Source organism: Aplidium turbinatum, chromosome 4, assembly GCF_918807975.1.
Source record: "Aplidium turbinatum chromosome 4, kaAplTurb1.1, whole genome shotgun sequence".
In the NCBI taxonomy this organism is placed as follows: domain Eukaryota; kingdom Metazoa; phylum Chordata; class Ascidiacea; order Aplousobranchia; family Polyclinidae; genus Aplidium; species Aplidium turbinatum.
Window position 1 is genome coordinate 35,820,496 of NC_137475.1, and position 18,113 is coordinate 35,838,608.

The window sequence follows — 18,113 nt, forward strand, 5'->3', positions numbered from 1 at the left end:
TCGACAAAATAGTTTGCTTGAATGGCATTTTTGCTGCAAGTGTAATCCAGTGATTATTGATGATTTTTACATTGAACGAAGTTCTTTTCATGCTGAGGAAAGCAGGCTAGTTTCAGCTTTAACACGAACATGCAACGCAAGATACAAACTAGTTGCGTATATTTGCTAAAAAATATTATGGGGCCCATTTTTCGTATTGTTTCCCGACCAGTGCTGAATTCTCTCGGAGGCCCTGCTCATGAGGAGTGTACAGAAGGTACTTCATTGTTTGTTTGCCCGAACTGCGATTCAGATTAACTTCATGTCAGCCAACTAGTTTACATGCTTTGCAACACTGCTGCTTCGCCTTTAAAAATACCAATTCAAGTGTGACTAATGTTGTCAAATTCGTTCTTTTTCTTTGTGTTTGTTAGTATTTGGCTAGCTCAATAAAATTACTAACTGTATGTTTGTTTTGTACTTAAATTTTAACACATTCAGCATGCTGTTACAACCATACCGCCCATTCGTTACAACCATACCCACTGTTGGGTATGGTTGTAACAAATGGGTCTCTCTGATGTAGCACCTTCCCGTGGGTGACACATAGGCGACATAGAGAAGACAAGGACTACATGTCGTAACGTAAGAAAATACGAATCAAGTGTCAAACTTTCAAAAGTCTGTAATGAAAATCCTTTGAGATATTCCATTTTTTGCAAAAAGTGTTACTACCATACCAGCTCTCCCCTACTGCGTCAGCTCTTAAAGAAATTGTCACCCGTCAGCGCTAATTTCTAGCGCTAATTTCTAGCGCTAATTTCTAGCGCTATTTTAGCCAGGGTCTCACAAAACGAAAGTATTCGACTTCTAACAGACTGTTTCGAGCTGCGAAAGACGATTTCGTCTTTTCTCGACTCAGATTAACCCAGGATACGATAAACAAACTTGAAACTGCATAATTGGATAGACGAACAGTTGCCACAGAAAAATATTGTTCATTGCTATCAGTCTGAAAGTCAAAACGTCAAACAAAATTTAATTCTCATTATGAAACGAGATTTTCCATGCAAACGAAAAATGACGCATAGCGCGTGACGCTTAAAATCGGCAAAACAGTTGACGGCGCTAGGCCTACCACTTCCGTCAACTAAAAAATAAACTGACGGCGCTAGCCTCAGCGTCAACGTACACTGCTCAACACAAATTGATAATTAATCTGATTGGAACATTAAGGATATTTTAAGTAAGGTCAAAGGTAGGCTCATAAGTTGTAACTTAGATCTATGCTGAAGCTTTCCATTTAATTGTTCATTCTTTAAACTGCCAAAGAAATAGAAAGTTCAAAATCTGAAGAGTATCAAAAACGTTATTTGATCACTCTTATAATCTAAAAAAATCAAATTAAAAAAAGCTGCAAAGTTTTCTCCCAACTGTTATGCACAGGGTTGCAAGTATCGGTTCCAAATCGCTATTCGATAGCGCTATTCTCTACTTTTTCAACATCGATTACGTCATAGTCTTTTCTTTTTTCCGCCAATATCGTTTATGGTTTTTCTTTACTTTTTTTTTATGTGAATCGATATTCTTTATTCGATTGTTTTGGGACTTTTTTGAAGCCTTTAATTCTACTTAATAACATACGACGGACAAAGACAGTGCCGGATTAAGGGGGGGGGGGGGCCCCCACCTCAAAGAAAAAAATCTATTAATTTTTTTAGTTGCACAGCTGGAGATTACTGCTTTAATTCGTATCTCAAACAAGCAAGGACGGCTCACCCTTATGTGCTGCGGTGCTGCAGCACCCCTGCCCAGCCCCAGTTATTCAATTTTTCTTCGTTTTTTTAACAAAAAACATATTTATTTGATACTTTCATATCCGAAAATGGTACGGATTACGGGTCAAAGTTATGATAATGCTGCCAATATGAGTGGCAAGTATAACGGTCTTTGTTAGATCACGAAACGCAAGCTGACAACGCGGATCAAAACACGGGAAAGTTGGTATTCAAAACGCACACCTTTTATTGAGTATAGAACTCGCAGGCTATGGTTTTCTGAAACGAAAATCACAGCGTAAGAAAAACGTAAAGAATTACACAAAACTAATACAGTATAGTACTGCTGTAGTAGGCTACAAAGCTATGCCTACACGACTCTAAGTCATATGTAAAAACAGACGTAATAAGCAGCACGTATCATATAAGACCATAGGCCGAGCACTCGTACAGTTATAGCCTACCGACGAATCTCCGACATACATAGCCGATTAGCTTGCACACAATATCAACTAGAAAATTAGCACAAACTTACCGAATAATTTTACCACAGCTTCAACAGACAGGCGGTTCTGGCACCCAACATTATATGATCTTAACTTACAGTAACAGAGTAAGTATACATTACAACTTATTACTTAATCCACAGCAATATGAAAAAATGAACAGAATTCAGTTAGTTTCTGTAATGTACTACAGACAACCAAGACTAAAAAACAGTAGCACAGAACGACTGCTGCAGCTGCAAAGAATGCCGCAAGAAAGACAGAAAGCCCGCGAAAATAACTGCAGCCAGCCAAAACATAATTATGACGTCACAAAACCTTACGTATTACGTAGTGCCCTGATACGATGTAACATACTCCCCCCTAAAAAATGGTAACCAGAATACATTTTTTACAAACCAAGCAAACATCGAAAAACACAAAAACAATTACGACGCTGCACTACGTAGCGTCTTGTGTGCGACGCGTGTATGGTGTTATGACGTGCAAGAGCATCAATCCATCTACAGGTGTAATGACTTCTTCGTGGCATCAGAGATTGACGATTTTGCTATACTAATGTTATGTAAAGTAAGCCTAAAATTCAAGACACAGCTCATGTGGGAAACGTTCACAGTTCATCTGCTAGCAACTGCTGCAGTTTGGACTTTATCCTGTTGTTATGTACATTGTAGTGCCATCTCTGCCGCGCTAGGGGTCGACGTCCTATTACGACAACAGAGATGCACACCAGTTCAGTTTGGATCAGATTCACTGATCAGGCACAATTTTTGAATTGGCCTTTTGATGATACCCATCTGGGTTCGCACTTCGACGACTCGCACATCATCAGGATGATCAGGAAACGTTGTAACAACACGGCCAATTCGCCATTTTCCTCTGGGAGCATTGTCATCTACGACTAGCACAATGTCATCTTGCTGCAAATTGCGTACACGGTCTGGCCATTTTGAGCGTAAAGCGATAGTTGGCAAGTATTCTCGACGCCACCTCTTCCAGAAAAGGTTAGTCAAATGCTGGACTTGCTTCCAGCGGCGGCGAGCATAAGCATCTTTTGCATCGAACAAACCAGGAGGCAAATTGTCATCAGAGCGGGCCAACAACAAGTGATTAGGCGTTAAAGGCTCTTTTGCTGATGAGTCCATCACGATTGGCACTAGTGGACGGGAATTTAAGATCTTTTCCACTTCAGTAAAAAGGGTTTGAAGGGTATCGTCAGTCAATGTTTGGTTCTTATTGGTCAATGCAGATAGAATCCGGCGAATCGATCGGATAGTCCTCTCCCACGCTCCTCCCATATGACTGGCAGAAGGCGGGTTGAACTTCCAGACTATTTGATTTTGCCGAAAATAACCATCAATCTGAGATTGATTGAACTCCTGCAGAGCGGAACGAAGCACTCGCTCTGCGCCAACAAAGTTGGTACCATTGTCCGAAAAGACTTCTTTCGGTTTTCCTCTTCGGCCAATAAAACGGCGAAACGAGTTAAGGAAAGAATCCGTGCTTAAATCAAATGACATTTCAATGTGCACAGCTCTCATCGTGAGGCATGAAAAAACGCAACCAAAGCGTTTTTCGAGACTTCTGCCTCTCTTGGTGAGAAACGGCCCAAAATAGTCGATGCCAACATATGAAAATGGTGGTTCATCTGGCTTGAGTCGCGCAGCAGGCAGAACAGACATGATCTGTCGACTTCTAGGAGCGTGTCTCATGCGACACAGAGTACATCGGCTGAGCTCATTCCTAACAGCGGCACCACCTCTCAAGATCCAAAATTTCTCACGGATAGCAGTCCAGGTATGGGACAACCCAGAGTGCCCAACTAATTGATGATAGTGACGAATAATTAGCGTAGTTAAATGATGAGAGTAAGGCAAAATAACCGGATGTTTAGAATCATATGAAACCGGGGCTAGTTCCAGTCTACCACCAACTCTAAGTACGCCATGTTCATCGATCCAAGGATCAATTTTTGACAGCATTCGGAGTTTAGGTGAGTCTTTAGCTCGTTGCTTCAGCTCCTTGTGTGAAAAATTGGGTTGAGCAAGCATCTCATGAATGAGAGGAAAGGTAGTGCGCTGAACATACGAGACAATCCTTTGTTCAGCTGACTGCATCTCTTGAACAGTAATACGAGTCTTCGAAACCTTTGATTTATCTCTTTTGGAACCAAAAACACGAATTAGCCACGATACTGCGATCTTTAGCTTATTCCACGAGGAATAGCGGGAAATTACATCATCCAAGCTGGTTAGTGGCTGGCTAGAAGCAACATGTGAAACTTTGAGAGGTTGAAAATCAATTGGCAAAGTCTCTGGATCAAGAGCTTTAACCTCAGGAAGTTTTGGCCATTTGTCTTCAGCTTGCCACAGAAATTGGGGTCCTTTTAACCAATTAGACTTCAGTAGCTGAGAAACCGACAATCCTCTTGATGCATGATCTGCTGGGTTGTCACGAGTGTTCACATGTCTCCACTGTGTGGGATCTGTGTGGCGGTGAATTTTAGCTAAACGATTAGCAACGAACGTACGAAAACGTTTGGTTTTGTTGGAAATGCTGTGCCTGACAGCACTGGAATCCGTCCAAAATATGGAACGGCAGTTAGGAAATTCCAACTGCTTGCAAATCCAATGATCTGCTTTTACTGCAAGTACGGCTGCAACCAATTCCAGTCTAGGAATGGTTTCCGAGCGTGGAGGGGTAACCTTCGCCTTCCCATACAGGAACGAACAGTGAATAACACTGTCTTCATCGATCAGCCGCAAATAAGATACGAAGCCATATCCTCGAGTTGAGGCATCACAGAAATGATGGATCTGATAGCTTATTACTTTCTTAAAACCTTTTGGCTTAAGGCATCGACGCAAACTTACATCGCGAAGCTTAGATAGTTCTCGCAGCCAGCCGTTCCACTCACTTACATCACATTCTGGCAATTCGCCATCCCAATCAAGTTGTTGTTCAATCACTCTTTGCTGAAGAATTCTAGCGATCAATATGACTGGAGCCACGAAGCCCAAGGGATCGTAGAGAGAATTAACCGTAGACAAAACTGAACGGCGAGTAAACACTTTTCTCTCCAAATTGTCAGATATGTTGATGCCAAACTCGTCAGAAGACACGTTCCAGTGAACTCCTAACACTCGTTCCTCCATGTTACCTTCCAGATCAACGTTAGTAATCGATTTTGCTCTCTCCTCCTGTGGAATGGACTGGATGACCCTTTGACTTGAAAATATCCATTTTGTGAGCCGAAATCCGCCCAAAGACAGCAACTCTCGCAACCCTTGCATTAACGCCACGGTACCTTCTTCAGAGTCAGCTGACGTCAAACAATCGTCAACATAGAAGTCGCGATTTATAATCTCGGAAATCAGGGGATTGAAGGACGATCCATGCCAAACTGCACTTTGTCTCATGCAGAAAGTAGCGCAGCACGGAGAGGAAGTTGCACCAAAAATGTGCACCAGCATACGGTGAATAGTAGGAGGAGAGGATAGATTGCCATGAGGCCACCACAAGAATCGGAAGCAATCGAGGTCATCTGGTTTGAGTCGTACTTGATGGAACATGCTTTCCACGTCAGCCGCCAAGGCCACACGCTCCCTACGAAAGCGGGTAAGGACGGAAATAATGCTGTTGACCAGATCAGGTCCTTGCATAAGAGCGTCATTCAGACTTGTGCCATGGTGCTTGGCCGCGCCATCGAACACTATGCGAACCTTGTCCGGTTTGTGTGGGTTGCATACAGGGTGATGTGGCAGATACCAACATAATTTATTATCATGTTCACCAGGTGGTACCTCCTCAGCGTAGCCCCGACGTATGTATTCATTCATCTGAGATACATACTTCTCCTTCAGAGCACCATCGTTTTCAAGTCTTCTTTTGGTGGAAGATAGCCGTCGTTCCGCCATGATTTGACTGTTTTTAGGCAGAACAACTCCATCGCGCCAGGGTAAAGGAGCATAGAAGTGTCCATCGGCCTTTGTGACGTTTTTCTCCAGGAGAGTTAGCACCTTTCGATCTTCAACAGAAGTAGGAAAGTTTAATTCATCCGGCTCGAAATCCTTGTACCAGGATCGTTGAATGTCCTGGTCGAACGCTTCATCAGTCCTTATGAAATGAACTGAAGCGTTACATGCTCGACCAAGGGCAAGATTTTATGAGCCTTCATAACATCATTTCCGATCAGGACATCTACGGTAGCACCATCTAGGGAAGGGAAATCCAAGCCTTTCAAATGAGGAAATGACTTCCTGTCTTCTTCGGACAAAATTGAATTGGGATGAACAGGAAGGTTGTCAATAGTCATTGCGTTTGATATATCGAATGTGACCCTGTCATCTAAAGATGTAATGGCGAAATTCACACTCATGCCCTTGTAGATATCTTGGTGTTGTCCTAATGTGCTCAAAGCAAGGCGTTTGGGTTCACCCGTTAAACTCAACCTTTTGATTAACCTCTTGTGGCAGAAGGTAGTGTCTGAACCCAAGTCCAGAAATGCATAGCAGCAGATCTCTCTTTCGTTTGCTCGAACCTTCACTGGAATTACATTGAAGTAACATCTTCCACCGTGAGCATTCGCAGTGCAACTTGTTGAATGTGCTTCAGCACTGTTAGATGACTCCGCCTGGGATTCCTTCGGTTTGTCATTGCTAGGCTTCCGAGGGTTGAAATTGTGCATCAGAGTATGATGCCGCCCTTTGCAATCGGTTACTGTGCACGAATGTGTCCTGCGGCACTCTCGGGTCGCATGCTTACTGAAGCAGTTAAAGCACCGGCTTTTCCTATTTAGGATGTCCCTTCGCTCCTTCAGTGTGAGTGCCTGAAAAGCTTCACATTTTGTAATAACATGTCGCTGCTCGCAGTAGTAGCATTTTAGTTGCGAAACTTCGTTAACTGCGACGTTGGAACAAGTAGCCTTTCTTGGGATAGTTTTCGTACCTTGCCGCTGTTTGTCGGCATGACGAATGATAGGAAGTGGTTCAGGGTAGGCATTCAGCAAATTAGCTTCCCCTTCCACAAACTCAACCAAATCCGAAAATTCGGGAGCTCTTTGATCTCTGTAAGATATCTTTGCAAAGTGCCGATTCCATGACTCCTGGATTCGGAAAGGCAACTTTTCGGCAAAAGCGGCGAGACTATTGTTAAGCTCCGTAACGTTGCCGACACTCTGTAACGTTTCCAAACACTTTCTCAGTGTAGAAGCGTAATCAAGCAAGGCCTCTCTATCGTTGTTACGGATCGAGGGGTGACTAAAAAGTTTGTGCTTGAAGGCAGAGATTATCACCTGAGGTCGGCCATACCGCTCATACAGTGTTTTGAGTGCGAGTTCATATCCCTCGTCTGGGGGTGTTACATTGGAACAATGATCAATGGCCCTCCTTGCCTTGCCTTCAGTAAATTGCAGAAGAAAACTCAACTTTTGCAGAGGCGAGAATTGTCGCTTGTCCACACTCTCCGAAAAACTTTGCTTAAATGGAATATACCGAAGGGAGTCTCCCGAAAATTTCAAACATTCCAATTTGGGAGCACTCATTACCTCGCTCACTATGCTAGCTATGGTAGTTAACATTTTAGTGTCCTGATTACCTACGGGAGCATGGCTCAAGTCATGGTCATACAAAGAATCAGTATGTGACACGCTGATCCTCTTAGGGAAAGGAGTTTGTTAAGCGGGCTTGGGGGTTTGAGAAGTAAAGTAAGGGTCAATTGCATCTACGTCACAGCGGACGGTAGCAGCGCTGGTCTTAGCTTGGGGTTTGCTAGTGATAGCTTCTAAATCAGCAACGGGTTCTACGGGTTGACTGGGACTGTGATTAACTTTAGATTTCACAATAGCCTTGGGAAGACAGGCTGGTTCGTTTTTAACAGGAGAGGTTTCGTTCTCAGTAGAGCCAAAAAACCTCTGTTGCTTGTCAAAATTAGATTCGGTGGGTAAATTTAAAAGTGCATCATCCAAACTAAGATTGTTATTTAGAGTCTGTTCCGCTTTTCGTGAAGCTTCTATCCCGGCATCTAGCCCAGCTATTTCCCGTCTGACGCTAAGAAGTTTAGCTTGGGAGTCCAACTTATTTTGCTCATCTATGAATGGCAACTGTGCCTTTAGAGAGGCTGACTTTTGCATATTCAGAACGCGCTCTTGTTGCACAGAAAAATTTGATGCATTGGTCGCAGTAGATTTCGGACCGAAAGCGGATTTAGATTTTGAGTGGCGGGAAGCAGAAGACGATTCGCTTCTTGCTGATTCAAACGAAAGGCACTGAATCGCCGTTTGTGCCAATTCAGCGACCTTTTCTACCTCTGCCTCAGTGCGGTTGAGAACTTGTTCAAACTCCCCTAAGGATTCTCGATCAACTAATTGTTCGAGATCGCCAAAACAATTTGACATTGCATCGAAAGCTTTATACAGATTGGTAGAGGCCTGTCGTATATTGTCAGGCTCTTTGGTCGTGACAGTTAGTCTTGTTAGAACTTGTTTAGCTGATTTCACGCCGGCACAACTACGCCAAAATCGGCGTTTTGTTTCCTCTGTTTTATAATTGAGGCCCTTTTCTGTAAGTTTACCTATCCGTTTGGAGGTGGGATCCAGGGATAACCCATGGTTGGTTTGTAAAGTTACAGAAACATTTTCAGGCGTAAGTAGAGTATTTGTTTTTTTCCCATCAACTACTTCAGTCGAGTTATCTTCATTAACGTAAGACATGTTGATGTCAGTTATGAGGATAAAAACTTGCTATCTTATCAAGAATAACGTAACTTACGATCGTTTGTTGCAATGTTGGAGTACTTGAAGATTCAGTAATCCGATTCTGAATATTTCAGAAAAATAATCCAAGTCCGAGTATTTCGGAGAATAATCCAAGGGTATTCTGGAGCGGGAAAATAATCCAGTTCAACTCCAGCAATCCAAAAAAGATTATTCGAAAACTTTATGTTAGATCACGAAACGCAAGCTGACAACGCGGATCAAAACACGGGAAAGTTGGTATTCAAAACGCACACCTTTTATTGAGTATAGAACTCGCAGGCTATGGTTTTCTGAAACGAAAATCACAGCGTAAGAAAAACGTAAAGAATTACACAAAACTAATACAGTATAGTACTGCTGTAGTAGGCTACAAAGCTATGCCTACACGACTCTAAGTCATATGTAAAAACAGACGTAATAAGCAGCACGTATCATATAAGACTATAGGCCGAGCACTCGTACAGTTATAGCCTACCGACATACATAGCCGATTAGCTTGCACACAATATCAACTAGAAAATTAGCACAAACTTACCGAATAATTTTACCACAGCTTCAACAGACAGGCGGTTCTGGCACGCAACATTATATGATCTTAACTTACAGTAACAGAGTAAGTATACATTACAACTTATTACTTAATCCACAGCAATATGAAAAAATGAACAGAATTCAGTTAGTTTCTGTAATGTACTACAGACAACCAAGACTAAAAAACAGTAGCACAGAACGACTGCTGCAGCTGCAAAGAATGCCGCAAGAAAGACAGAAAGCCCGCGAAAATAACTGCAGCCAGCCAAAACATAATTATGACGTCACAAAACCTTACGTATTACGTAGTGCCCTGATACGATGTAACAGTCTTCAAGCTCTTCTGCGCGAGAAATGTAGTGTAGCTCATTATGTCCCTTGCACAGCACATTCACTTAATTTAATCGGTAGCCTAAATGTCTTGTAGAAACATGCCGTTCTGCCGCTGAGGTTTTTGAATTGTTGCAAAGACTTTATTCATGGCTCGTCTCGTCTAATCATTGTTGGCAAGTCCATCGAAAATTCCTAGATGGTTTGCCTGTTTTGAAGACATTATCTGATACAAGATGGTCAGTTAGATATGATGCAGTTCTTCTTCTATCGAGTCTTCTAAAGTTTGTTGATACACCACAGATTGACACATTCTTCCGCAACGGAGTTATACACTGACAGGTCTCACCTACTGCACCGGGTGGCAAGCCAAGGACAAACAAGAAGGTGATCCGCTGCATAGGCATAGCCAGGGGGGCGAAAGGGGCCATGCCCACCCCAAATTTTCAAAGTTTGGATTCCGAAGTTGAGCCTTTTGTTGAAAATATAATAAAGTTTGTAGAAATTTATATCGTTTTCCAAGACATCTGGCTATTAACACCTCCAAGGACTTGTTTTAGACACACAGAATAACACCAATAAATTTTGCAAATCGTAAATCGCGCAAAATTTACTCGTTTTACGTTTCTTTGAACTAATTTGTGGAAGCAATTTCAGAATGGCTTACTCTGTTGGGTTTTTGTGTAGTTATTGAGTTTTTGTGTAGCTGAGTTTTTAGTGTTCTCTAATTTAGCCACAGTTTTTGCCCGTTTGAGTGTAAGAGCTATCTTTTATAAGTTAATAGCTGTTTATCTGCTAATAAATTTCATACAAATATTACACTAAAAGTGTTTTCAGAAAGCGCTATAATCCATTATTTGAGTGTAATTTTTCAAAAATTTTCCGGGGGAGCATGCCCCCGGACCCCCCTAGAATACGCGTGCCTTCGGCACGCTCTAACCCCCCTACCACTTTTATTGCTTCAACCCACCAGGATACGCCACTGCACATCAAGTGGCGATGGCTTCAAATCAAACACTTTGTTGTTCTCTTCAATTCATCAAATATTTGGCCCCCCCAACATTTTTTCTGGCTACGCCACTGGTCCGCTCTTTGGGACTCGGTGCCACAGATACATGCAACTCGGCCCGTGTCGTTGCCCCACTCCATCATTAATTTTTAGCGAAAAATGTCACTTGATAAGGGCCCCCACTTTCACCTCAGCCCAGGGCCCCATAAACCCTTAATCCGGCCCTGGACAAAGATATCAAAACGTATTTTGACGCTCATGCGAGAAAAACGATAATCGAACAATACCGATCAAGCGGAGTTGAAAGAACAAGCATTTTGTTTGAAGTTATGCATGATTGAGCAGAAAGGGAACACTGGTAGGCAGTATAAAATCAGACACTTGATTTGTATTTTTTTTAATTGCGTTTAATATCGATTAGCCTATTCTTTATTTTCTACTTTTTTGGGAGGCTATTGAAATCGGATATTTCTCTACTTTTTTAGAAGGCTATAGAAATCGGATATTTCTCTACTTTTTTGGGAAGCTATCGAAATTGGATATTTCTCTACTTTTTTGTTTGACTATCGATATCGATTTATCCCCTACTTTTTTTAATATCGACTTGCAACCCTGGTTATGCATAAGTTATTAAAAAAAAAATTGAAGTGAATACAGTGCAAAACCTGTTTGGCAGCTTGTCTCATCACTTGTTCTTTTGTCATTGATGACTAAGGTTTGGGTACCTGTCTGTTCTTTAGTCTTGCAAATCATTTTCAATGTCTTTTAGAAATTTATACAATAACGATAATGAATAACTAGCAGCGAGACATCAACAAGCTGATTAAGCATTATTGCTTAGTCCTGCACAACGAGATATAACACAATGAGTGGAAACTCCTCTTTTTGCTCCGTTTTACCTGTCGGCCGTCACGCTTCACTACAGACACTTGCGCAGTAGATTAAACCATGATTAAACGGACATCACAAGAGTTTTAGATGGGATGTTCCTTCGATTTTATGTGCGTTGAGCTCTACCACTGAGCTATCTCACCGCCTAAGGTGCTTGGCTAATTAGTAATATAGTTTTGTACCATGGGTAAGGTGCTATCCACATGTTAGGCTATTTTCAACCTATTATTTAACATTATGTTATTGTCAGAAGCCTAAAATTAAACTCTAGTGCAGTAGTGCAGCCCTAAAGTTAACCCAGCCAGGCTACTGTTAGCCTGTCAGCAACTTAATCAATTTTGAAGGACCTGAATTTCTAATAAGCCGTCTAGACTAGCGTCGTAAGTCTTACAATGTTTTTAAAACCTTAGGCTATAGTCTTGCACTGTTGCTAGTTGAATCGTGAAATTATAATAATAATAATAATGATAGCATTTATATCTCCTTAAACACAGTCTGCATTGTATTACAAAAGCTGAAATGTTTTCGAAAATCCACTTCCAGCCTCAGCAAAATTTTCATCAGAGTAGGACTTGGCTTTGAACAGTAATGTTCCGTATTCGTCGTTTTGTAGTGTGTCAATCATAGATGAACCTGCTGTGCAACTGGTGTCACTTTCTAGTTTAGACAAAATGCCTTGTTGTTCATCTGTGGCACTGCGCTTCAATTTTTGTAACACGTATCCCCCAATATATTCTATTATGTGTATTTCATCAGTTATAAGCACCGTATTAGTCGTTTGTTGTTGTTGTGAAACTTTGCTATTTTCATCTCTGAAATGTAAATTTCAAAACGTTAATGTTTGTGTATTGAACATAGATGCTGGCAAGAGTATTTAATGGTATACAAATCGTAAATTCGTGCTATTTTTTACGGTAATGTAGGCAAAGTTAAAATATGCATCTTGCCCCGTTTTATGCATCTTGAGTATGTCTCATTTACTGGCTGGTATAGACAATTGCGTTATCTATTTGGCGACTTTATATGAAGTTTTTGGATATCGACCAATAAATACAGACTGAATTAAGACAAGTTTCGTACTTGAAGATAAGACGGAGAGATTGGGATTGGCTCAGTCAACAGCAATCCCACGAGATCACTGGATAAGCATATTAATCATCGAAGGCAGTTTCTGAAACTTACTTCGATCACAAGCACGTTTTAACGTTCGCGTTTTGTCGCTTCTACCTTTTTCTTGACCTTTGCTATGTTGACGTGTATTGTTTTGATATGATGGTCAGAAATAAAAAAACAACTGAACTGAACTGAACTGAAATCTGGCAGAACTGTCGTTCGTCGTACCAGACATGATTGAAATAAATGTAAATCACTGTTGATAAGCTACATTGGTTAAACAAGCTATAGCATCGGTATAGAATGAAAATGCCACTATATGTTTGGTTTTTACCTCAGAAACACATCAAACAATTTTCTTGTTTGCTCCACTGCTTCCATACGTTGAAGTTTTCCGTGAAATAAACCTGGGATCACTTCAATTGCATCACAGCTAAACTTGTGAAAAAGTTCGCTCCCATTTGTGGTGGATTCGAATGCACGAATGTAATATTGAAGAGCTGCATCAGTGAAGTTATCAAGTGAACCACCAATTTGTAACCACATCTTCTGTACTGTTGATTCAGACACTAAAAAAATACAAAGTGTGTAATGAATACTACATGTAGTCGCGGATGTCCCGGTAGCACCTTTTGAAAGTGTACCACAATACGTTTCCTAAAAGGAAACTTGTCTACAAATTCCCAAATCAAAAACATCTTAACCAAAATAGAGGATTCAAACCAACGACCTCCAGTCTTCTGGCCAATAGCATACTCTCTACGCCATGTTGGTTGGTCGAAAACTCGATCTTAGCAACTATATTATTACTATCCTTTTCCCTAACCCTCTGATTGGTCCATTCCCTCTATACACCTATGTAATGGTACATTTTCAAAAGATGCGTCCCGGTAGCTTATGTTTCCATTATATATTGGTGTAATGACGCTATTCAGTAGAATCAGGGCTCCCGAGAGGGGGGTCAGGGGGACCAATGCCCCCTCTGCAAACGAAAACGCGATATATGATGTCTTAGTTGCAACCTGAAGGGGGTATGGGCCTCCGTTTCAAGAAATTAGGGGCCTCATTTTGCTATTTTGACGTCTGGAATGTGGTCTAACAATTTCCCCTTTTTACGTCGATTCGACGTAGGCAGGTGTTGAATAGATGCAATATTTGCGATATGTTTTAATTTGGCAGACTGGATATGCCTACCACAGCAATTGTTACACACAAGTGGCTGACTGCAGTCAGATTTTAACGTTGATCCGTCGTCGCCAGACGTAGAAACAATGTGTAAATGGACGATTCAGGCTATAAAGTTGTCTTGCCGGTCTACAGGCAGGTAATATGCGGAACTGTAGTACCATACCTTTTCTGGTGTTATTACATGTGTTTCCAGCGTGCTTTGACTTGACATGAAAACGCAATCTCCCGTTGGTTTTGTAAGTTTTCGGACATAAGTGACATCTGCAAAAATACCGGATAATATATCCAAACAATTTTATTCAGCTTTCAACACACAACTGCACAATTTAATTAGAGGTGCGAGGTCCTTTGAAACGCTTTTTTACCCAAATTCACGTTGTACTGTAGACGCGCTCGTTGAAATGGGAATACTTTGAAATTCTTCATCTTCGATTATTTCCACAAGATACTCGACGGTTAAATTATCAGAACTGTTTTCCATTGCACTGTTATAAAAAGCCAAACTTCTTCTAGCCCTGTTGGTTGTTTATAGCTGGATAAGATAAACTTTGATAACCATATAGCCTACAGTCAGTCGTTTTGTATCGTATTTCGTAGACCTTTGCTACCCTATACTAATTTAATATTGTTGTTAGCTAGAGCCTATGTATTTACCCTGCTTATTGACCTGTAACATCCTGATTAACCTACTTCAAAATTTCAAACAATAATCTGAAAAGACAAGCGGTAACGAAAATAAACTTTTAAACCACCTAACAATAATACTATGGTCGGAACAGTCCAATTGCTTCGTGGTATTCGCCGTCACTTTAGCCTTGCTTTAGTGCATTCTTAGCACGCCGTACACCCGTACGGTCGCAGTCTGTAGCCTTCCATGTGCAAGCAGTGAACCATGAAACGTACGACGTAGACAAACGAGAGAGATAAAAGAGAAACACTAAGAGAAGAGTGAGTTTCCACTCATTGTGTTATATCTCGTTGGTCCTGCATAACTTGCTAATTCTGATGCATACATAGGCCACCTAGAAAGAACAAGAAAATTCAGTTGATTTATGCTAGAAAGAAGTAAATGAACAGAGTTACAAAACGAAATCCACTTAAAGGAGAACTGTGCTCAATTTTAGCTCTAGCCAGTTAAAAATAGAAAAAATACGACGATCCCGTCGTATCCAAACATGTTCGATAGCCTACCCCTATCATTTTTCGTTTAGAAGTAATTTCCGAATCACTTTTATCAAAATTGGAAAGGACTACTTTGATTGCACATAGGGGTGAGGTTCAACTCTCAAGTCAGCTTCCTGGGTCTATGAGTCATTAATGGCAAAAGCTGTGAGAATCGCTGTGTTCAGCTTCAATTAACTCCGCTACTTCCCACGGTTCGGTTTTGTGATTTTGACAAATCGTCTTCCATCTACTCTGCATGAAGTCTCAGCGTTAAATCTACATCGTATGCACATCTTAATCTTTTGTTATTTGCCACTTCTTTTTGTTGGTTTTGTTCTCATATTGTATTTTAACAACATCATTACTGCTGCATTCCGACAAACAAAAATAAACTTGAATAGAAAACCCGAACTGGCCGTCTTCAGAACAATGTAGTTTCTTTCATTTTTCGGCTTATGGGAATTCCCCGATTTCGCTATCTTTAACTTTCACTATCTTTCTTACAGTGTTTTTTAATTTCGAGAACAGCATTATGGTGGGCATTCATAAGTCCACGTGTCAAAGTAAACTGGTAGACTTCGCCTAGATTTGGTCAACAGAGTTACTGAAACTGCATCATCTATTCTTCAGCAATAGCTTTTTTTGTTTTTCAAGTTTATTTTTGTTGGAATGCAGTAATGATGTTGTTAAAAATAGGCAGTGGCTATTTGACCGGCTCCGGTCTTTGAATCTGAAACACTATTTGACCTTAAAAATACAATACAAGAACATAACCAACAAAAGGAAGTGGCAACCAACAAAAAATTAAGATGTGCATATGATGTTGATTTAACGCTGAGGCTTCATGTAGAGTAGATGGAAGACAATTTGGCAAGATCACAAAACCGAAGAGGAAGAAGTATCGGAGTTAGTTGAAAGAACCAGTGGTCTGTGAGAAAACTTCACTCTGCCAATCTTGGTAACCAGCCCTGTGTCAGAGCCTCTACAAGTATATATGCGAAACTACCAGGAAAAACCAATCAAGGCTTTTTCAGTCCAAAGATAAAGATTCAAAACCAACAAACCAAGCTTTAGTTTACTATTTTTTGTAAATAAAAAATAAATTGAATAAAAATAAATAAATAAATTGAATTGTATGATAAATGCAATGCTGCTTAGAGTTGTTTCTTTATAGATCACAGGGAATACCAGTTGAAAATGTCACCTTTTTCCAATTTGTTTTGTTGCAGACAATATTGTCCATGGTAACTTACACACACAAAAGTGACAAAGTAAGCAAACCAGGCAGTGTAATCGATCAGTGATCAACATGGAGAGCTTGCTGATAATTGCTTAATTGTGGGAATTTTATCCTCAAACTGAGAAAGCTTTAAGCGCTTAATGGTGGCAGTTTTGCATACTCGCCCTGATGCTGACACACGTCTGATTACTGAGTTTGACTTAGTTGAAGTGTCTGAATTGTTCAATCCACTAGTAGCCTAGCTCCTGAATAGAGAACAGTTGACATGTTTTGTTCAAGTGCATACTGCAGTGCATACCCTAAGAGTCGAACCAGCGCCACTTGACCTTGCAGTTTTTTTGTTTGTAAAGTCAGATACCATACTTAACCAACTAAGCTGCCTGGACGGACTAAGCTTGAAGTATTGCCAGAATTAATCCAATGTTATATGAAGGAAAGGCGGCTGAGAGAAAGGAACTGGCCACCCTACTCTCGTTAATGCCGAAGGCTTAGTCTAATGAGAACCTTATCTTCTCGTTCCCTGAGGTTTGAATCAAGTATGGGACTCACCTTTACCTATATGAAGGAAAGCATGTTCTTAAATAAACTTGTTGCTCACAATTTTGAAGATTATACAGGATCCTAAAGGGGTCATTGTATGCCACTTGAAAACAATGAAGTTGATACTGATGCAACAATTGCAACTCGCAATTTGCGAGGCATCAAACGACATATATATAATATATATAATCACTTATCATTGTTTAACATGTCTTCATTATGGCCAATGCTTAATAAATCATAAGAGTATGAATAAAAAGACATGGACAAATGTCCCATGAAGTGCTTGTGTTTGATGGAGATTACATATTGAAAATGACAAATTGTCTGCTCCAATAGCTCAGTTGGCTAAATGCAACGTTCTGCAAGATTAAGCAGTATGGTTTGGCTCCGGGGATGGGCACTTGAGCACCTCACATTTTAAGAACTGCTTAGCCTACTCAGTGGATAAAACAATTCACAGATAACAAATAAAAACTTCACTCTGTAAAGCCTTCACTCTGTAAAGCCTAGTGATCGGGCCCGCATCAATGGCTCAAACTAAGCTTTTGCAAGTAAGCGAAGAGGCAGGCTTAAGCTCTCAAAAAACTTTTTGTCAGTCCAAGGGTAAAGATCCTTACTATAAATCAGTTAAATGGTTTTATGTTTAAAAATACTTGAATCAAGAATCTCATTTCAGGTTCTAAAACAAAAAATGTGACAATTATTGCAGTAATGCTTCTGACACTGTCAGTCTATAGCCATCTGTGATAATTAGTAATTACTGTGAAGTAAATTATTATTATTAAACTAAAGCAGTACACAGTCTTTTCAAAACTTATTATATATTTGTTAGTCATTAGGTTAATGATTTCTGAAAAAAGCGTAAACCTATTCAAGAACTTAAGCTTAAACACGTGTAAAAAATCTAAAAAGTTTAGTTATACGACTATCTTAGAAATAGCCTACTTACTCTGAATTACTGGTACCTCCTCCCTTTTAAGTAAAAAGTGGAGGCCACTTTTCTGTTATGTATGGTAGCCTAATCGAAATCAATTTATATGTTATTCTAAAATAAATTTATCTCACTGTTTATGTTCTAAAGGATTTA

The 18,113-nt window shown here is 40.4% G+C and overlaps 1 protein-coding gene across 1 annotated transcript; it reads right to left on the reverse strand.

Annotated features, from left to right (window-relative positions):
• Nucleotides 1–2,997: 2,997 nt before the first annotated feature.
• LOC145769113 (uncharacterized) lies at nucleotides 2,998–7,805 on the reverse strand. The gene is made up of 2 exons (XM_082580708.1): nucleotides 6,476–7,805; nucleotides 2,998–6,392 (listed from the first exon to the last, which is right to left on the reverse strand). Exons 1-2 carry the CDS (start codon nucleotides 7,803–7,805, stop codon nucleotides 2,998–3,000), a joined length of 4,725 nt encoding a protein of 1,574 aa, XP_082436834.1.
• Between the last annotated feature and the right edge of the window lie 10,308 nt (nucleotides 7,806–18,113).

Coding starts and splice junctions, on each gene's coding strand:
- LOC145769113 (XM_082580708.1), bottom strand. CDS start 7,805: ATGAGTGCTCCCAAATTGGAATGTTTGAAATTTTCGGGAGACTCCCTT. Junction 6,393..6,475: donor GGATTTCCCTTCCCTAGATG/GTGCTACCGTAG, acceptor GTAACGCTTCAG/TTCATTTCATAAGGACTGAT.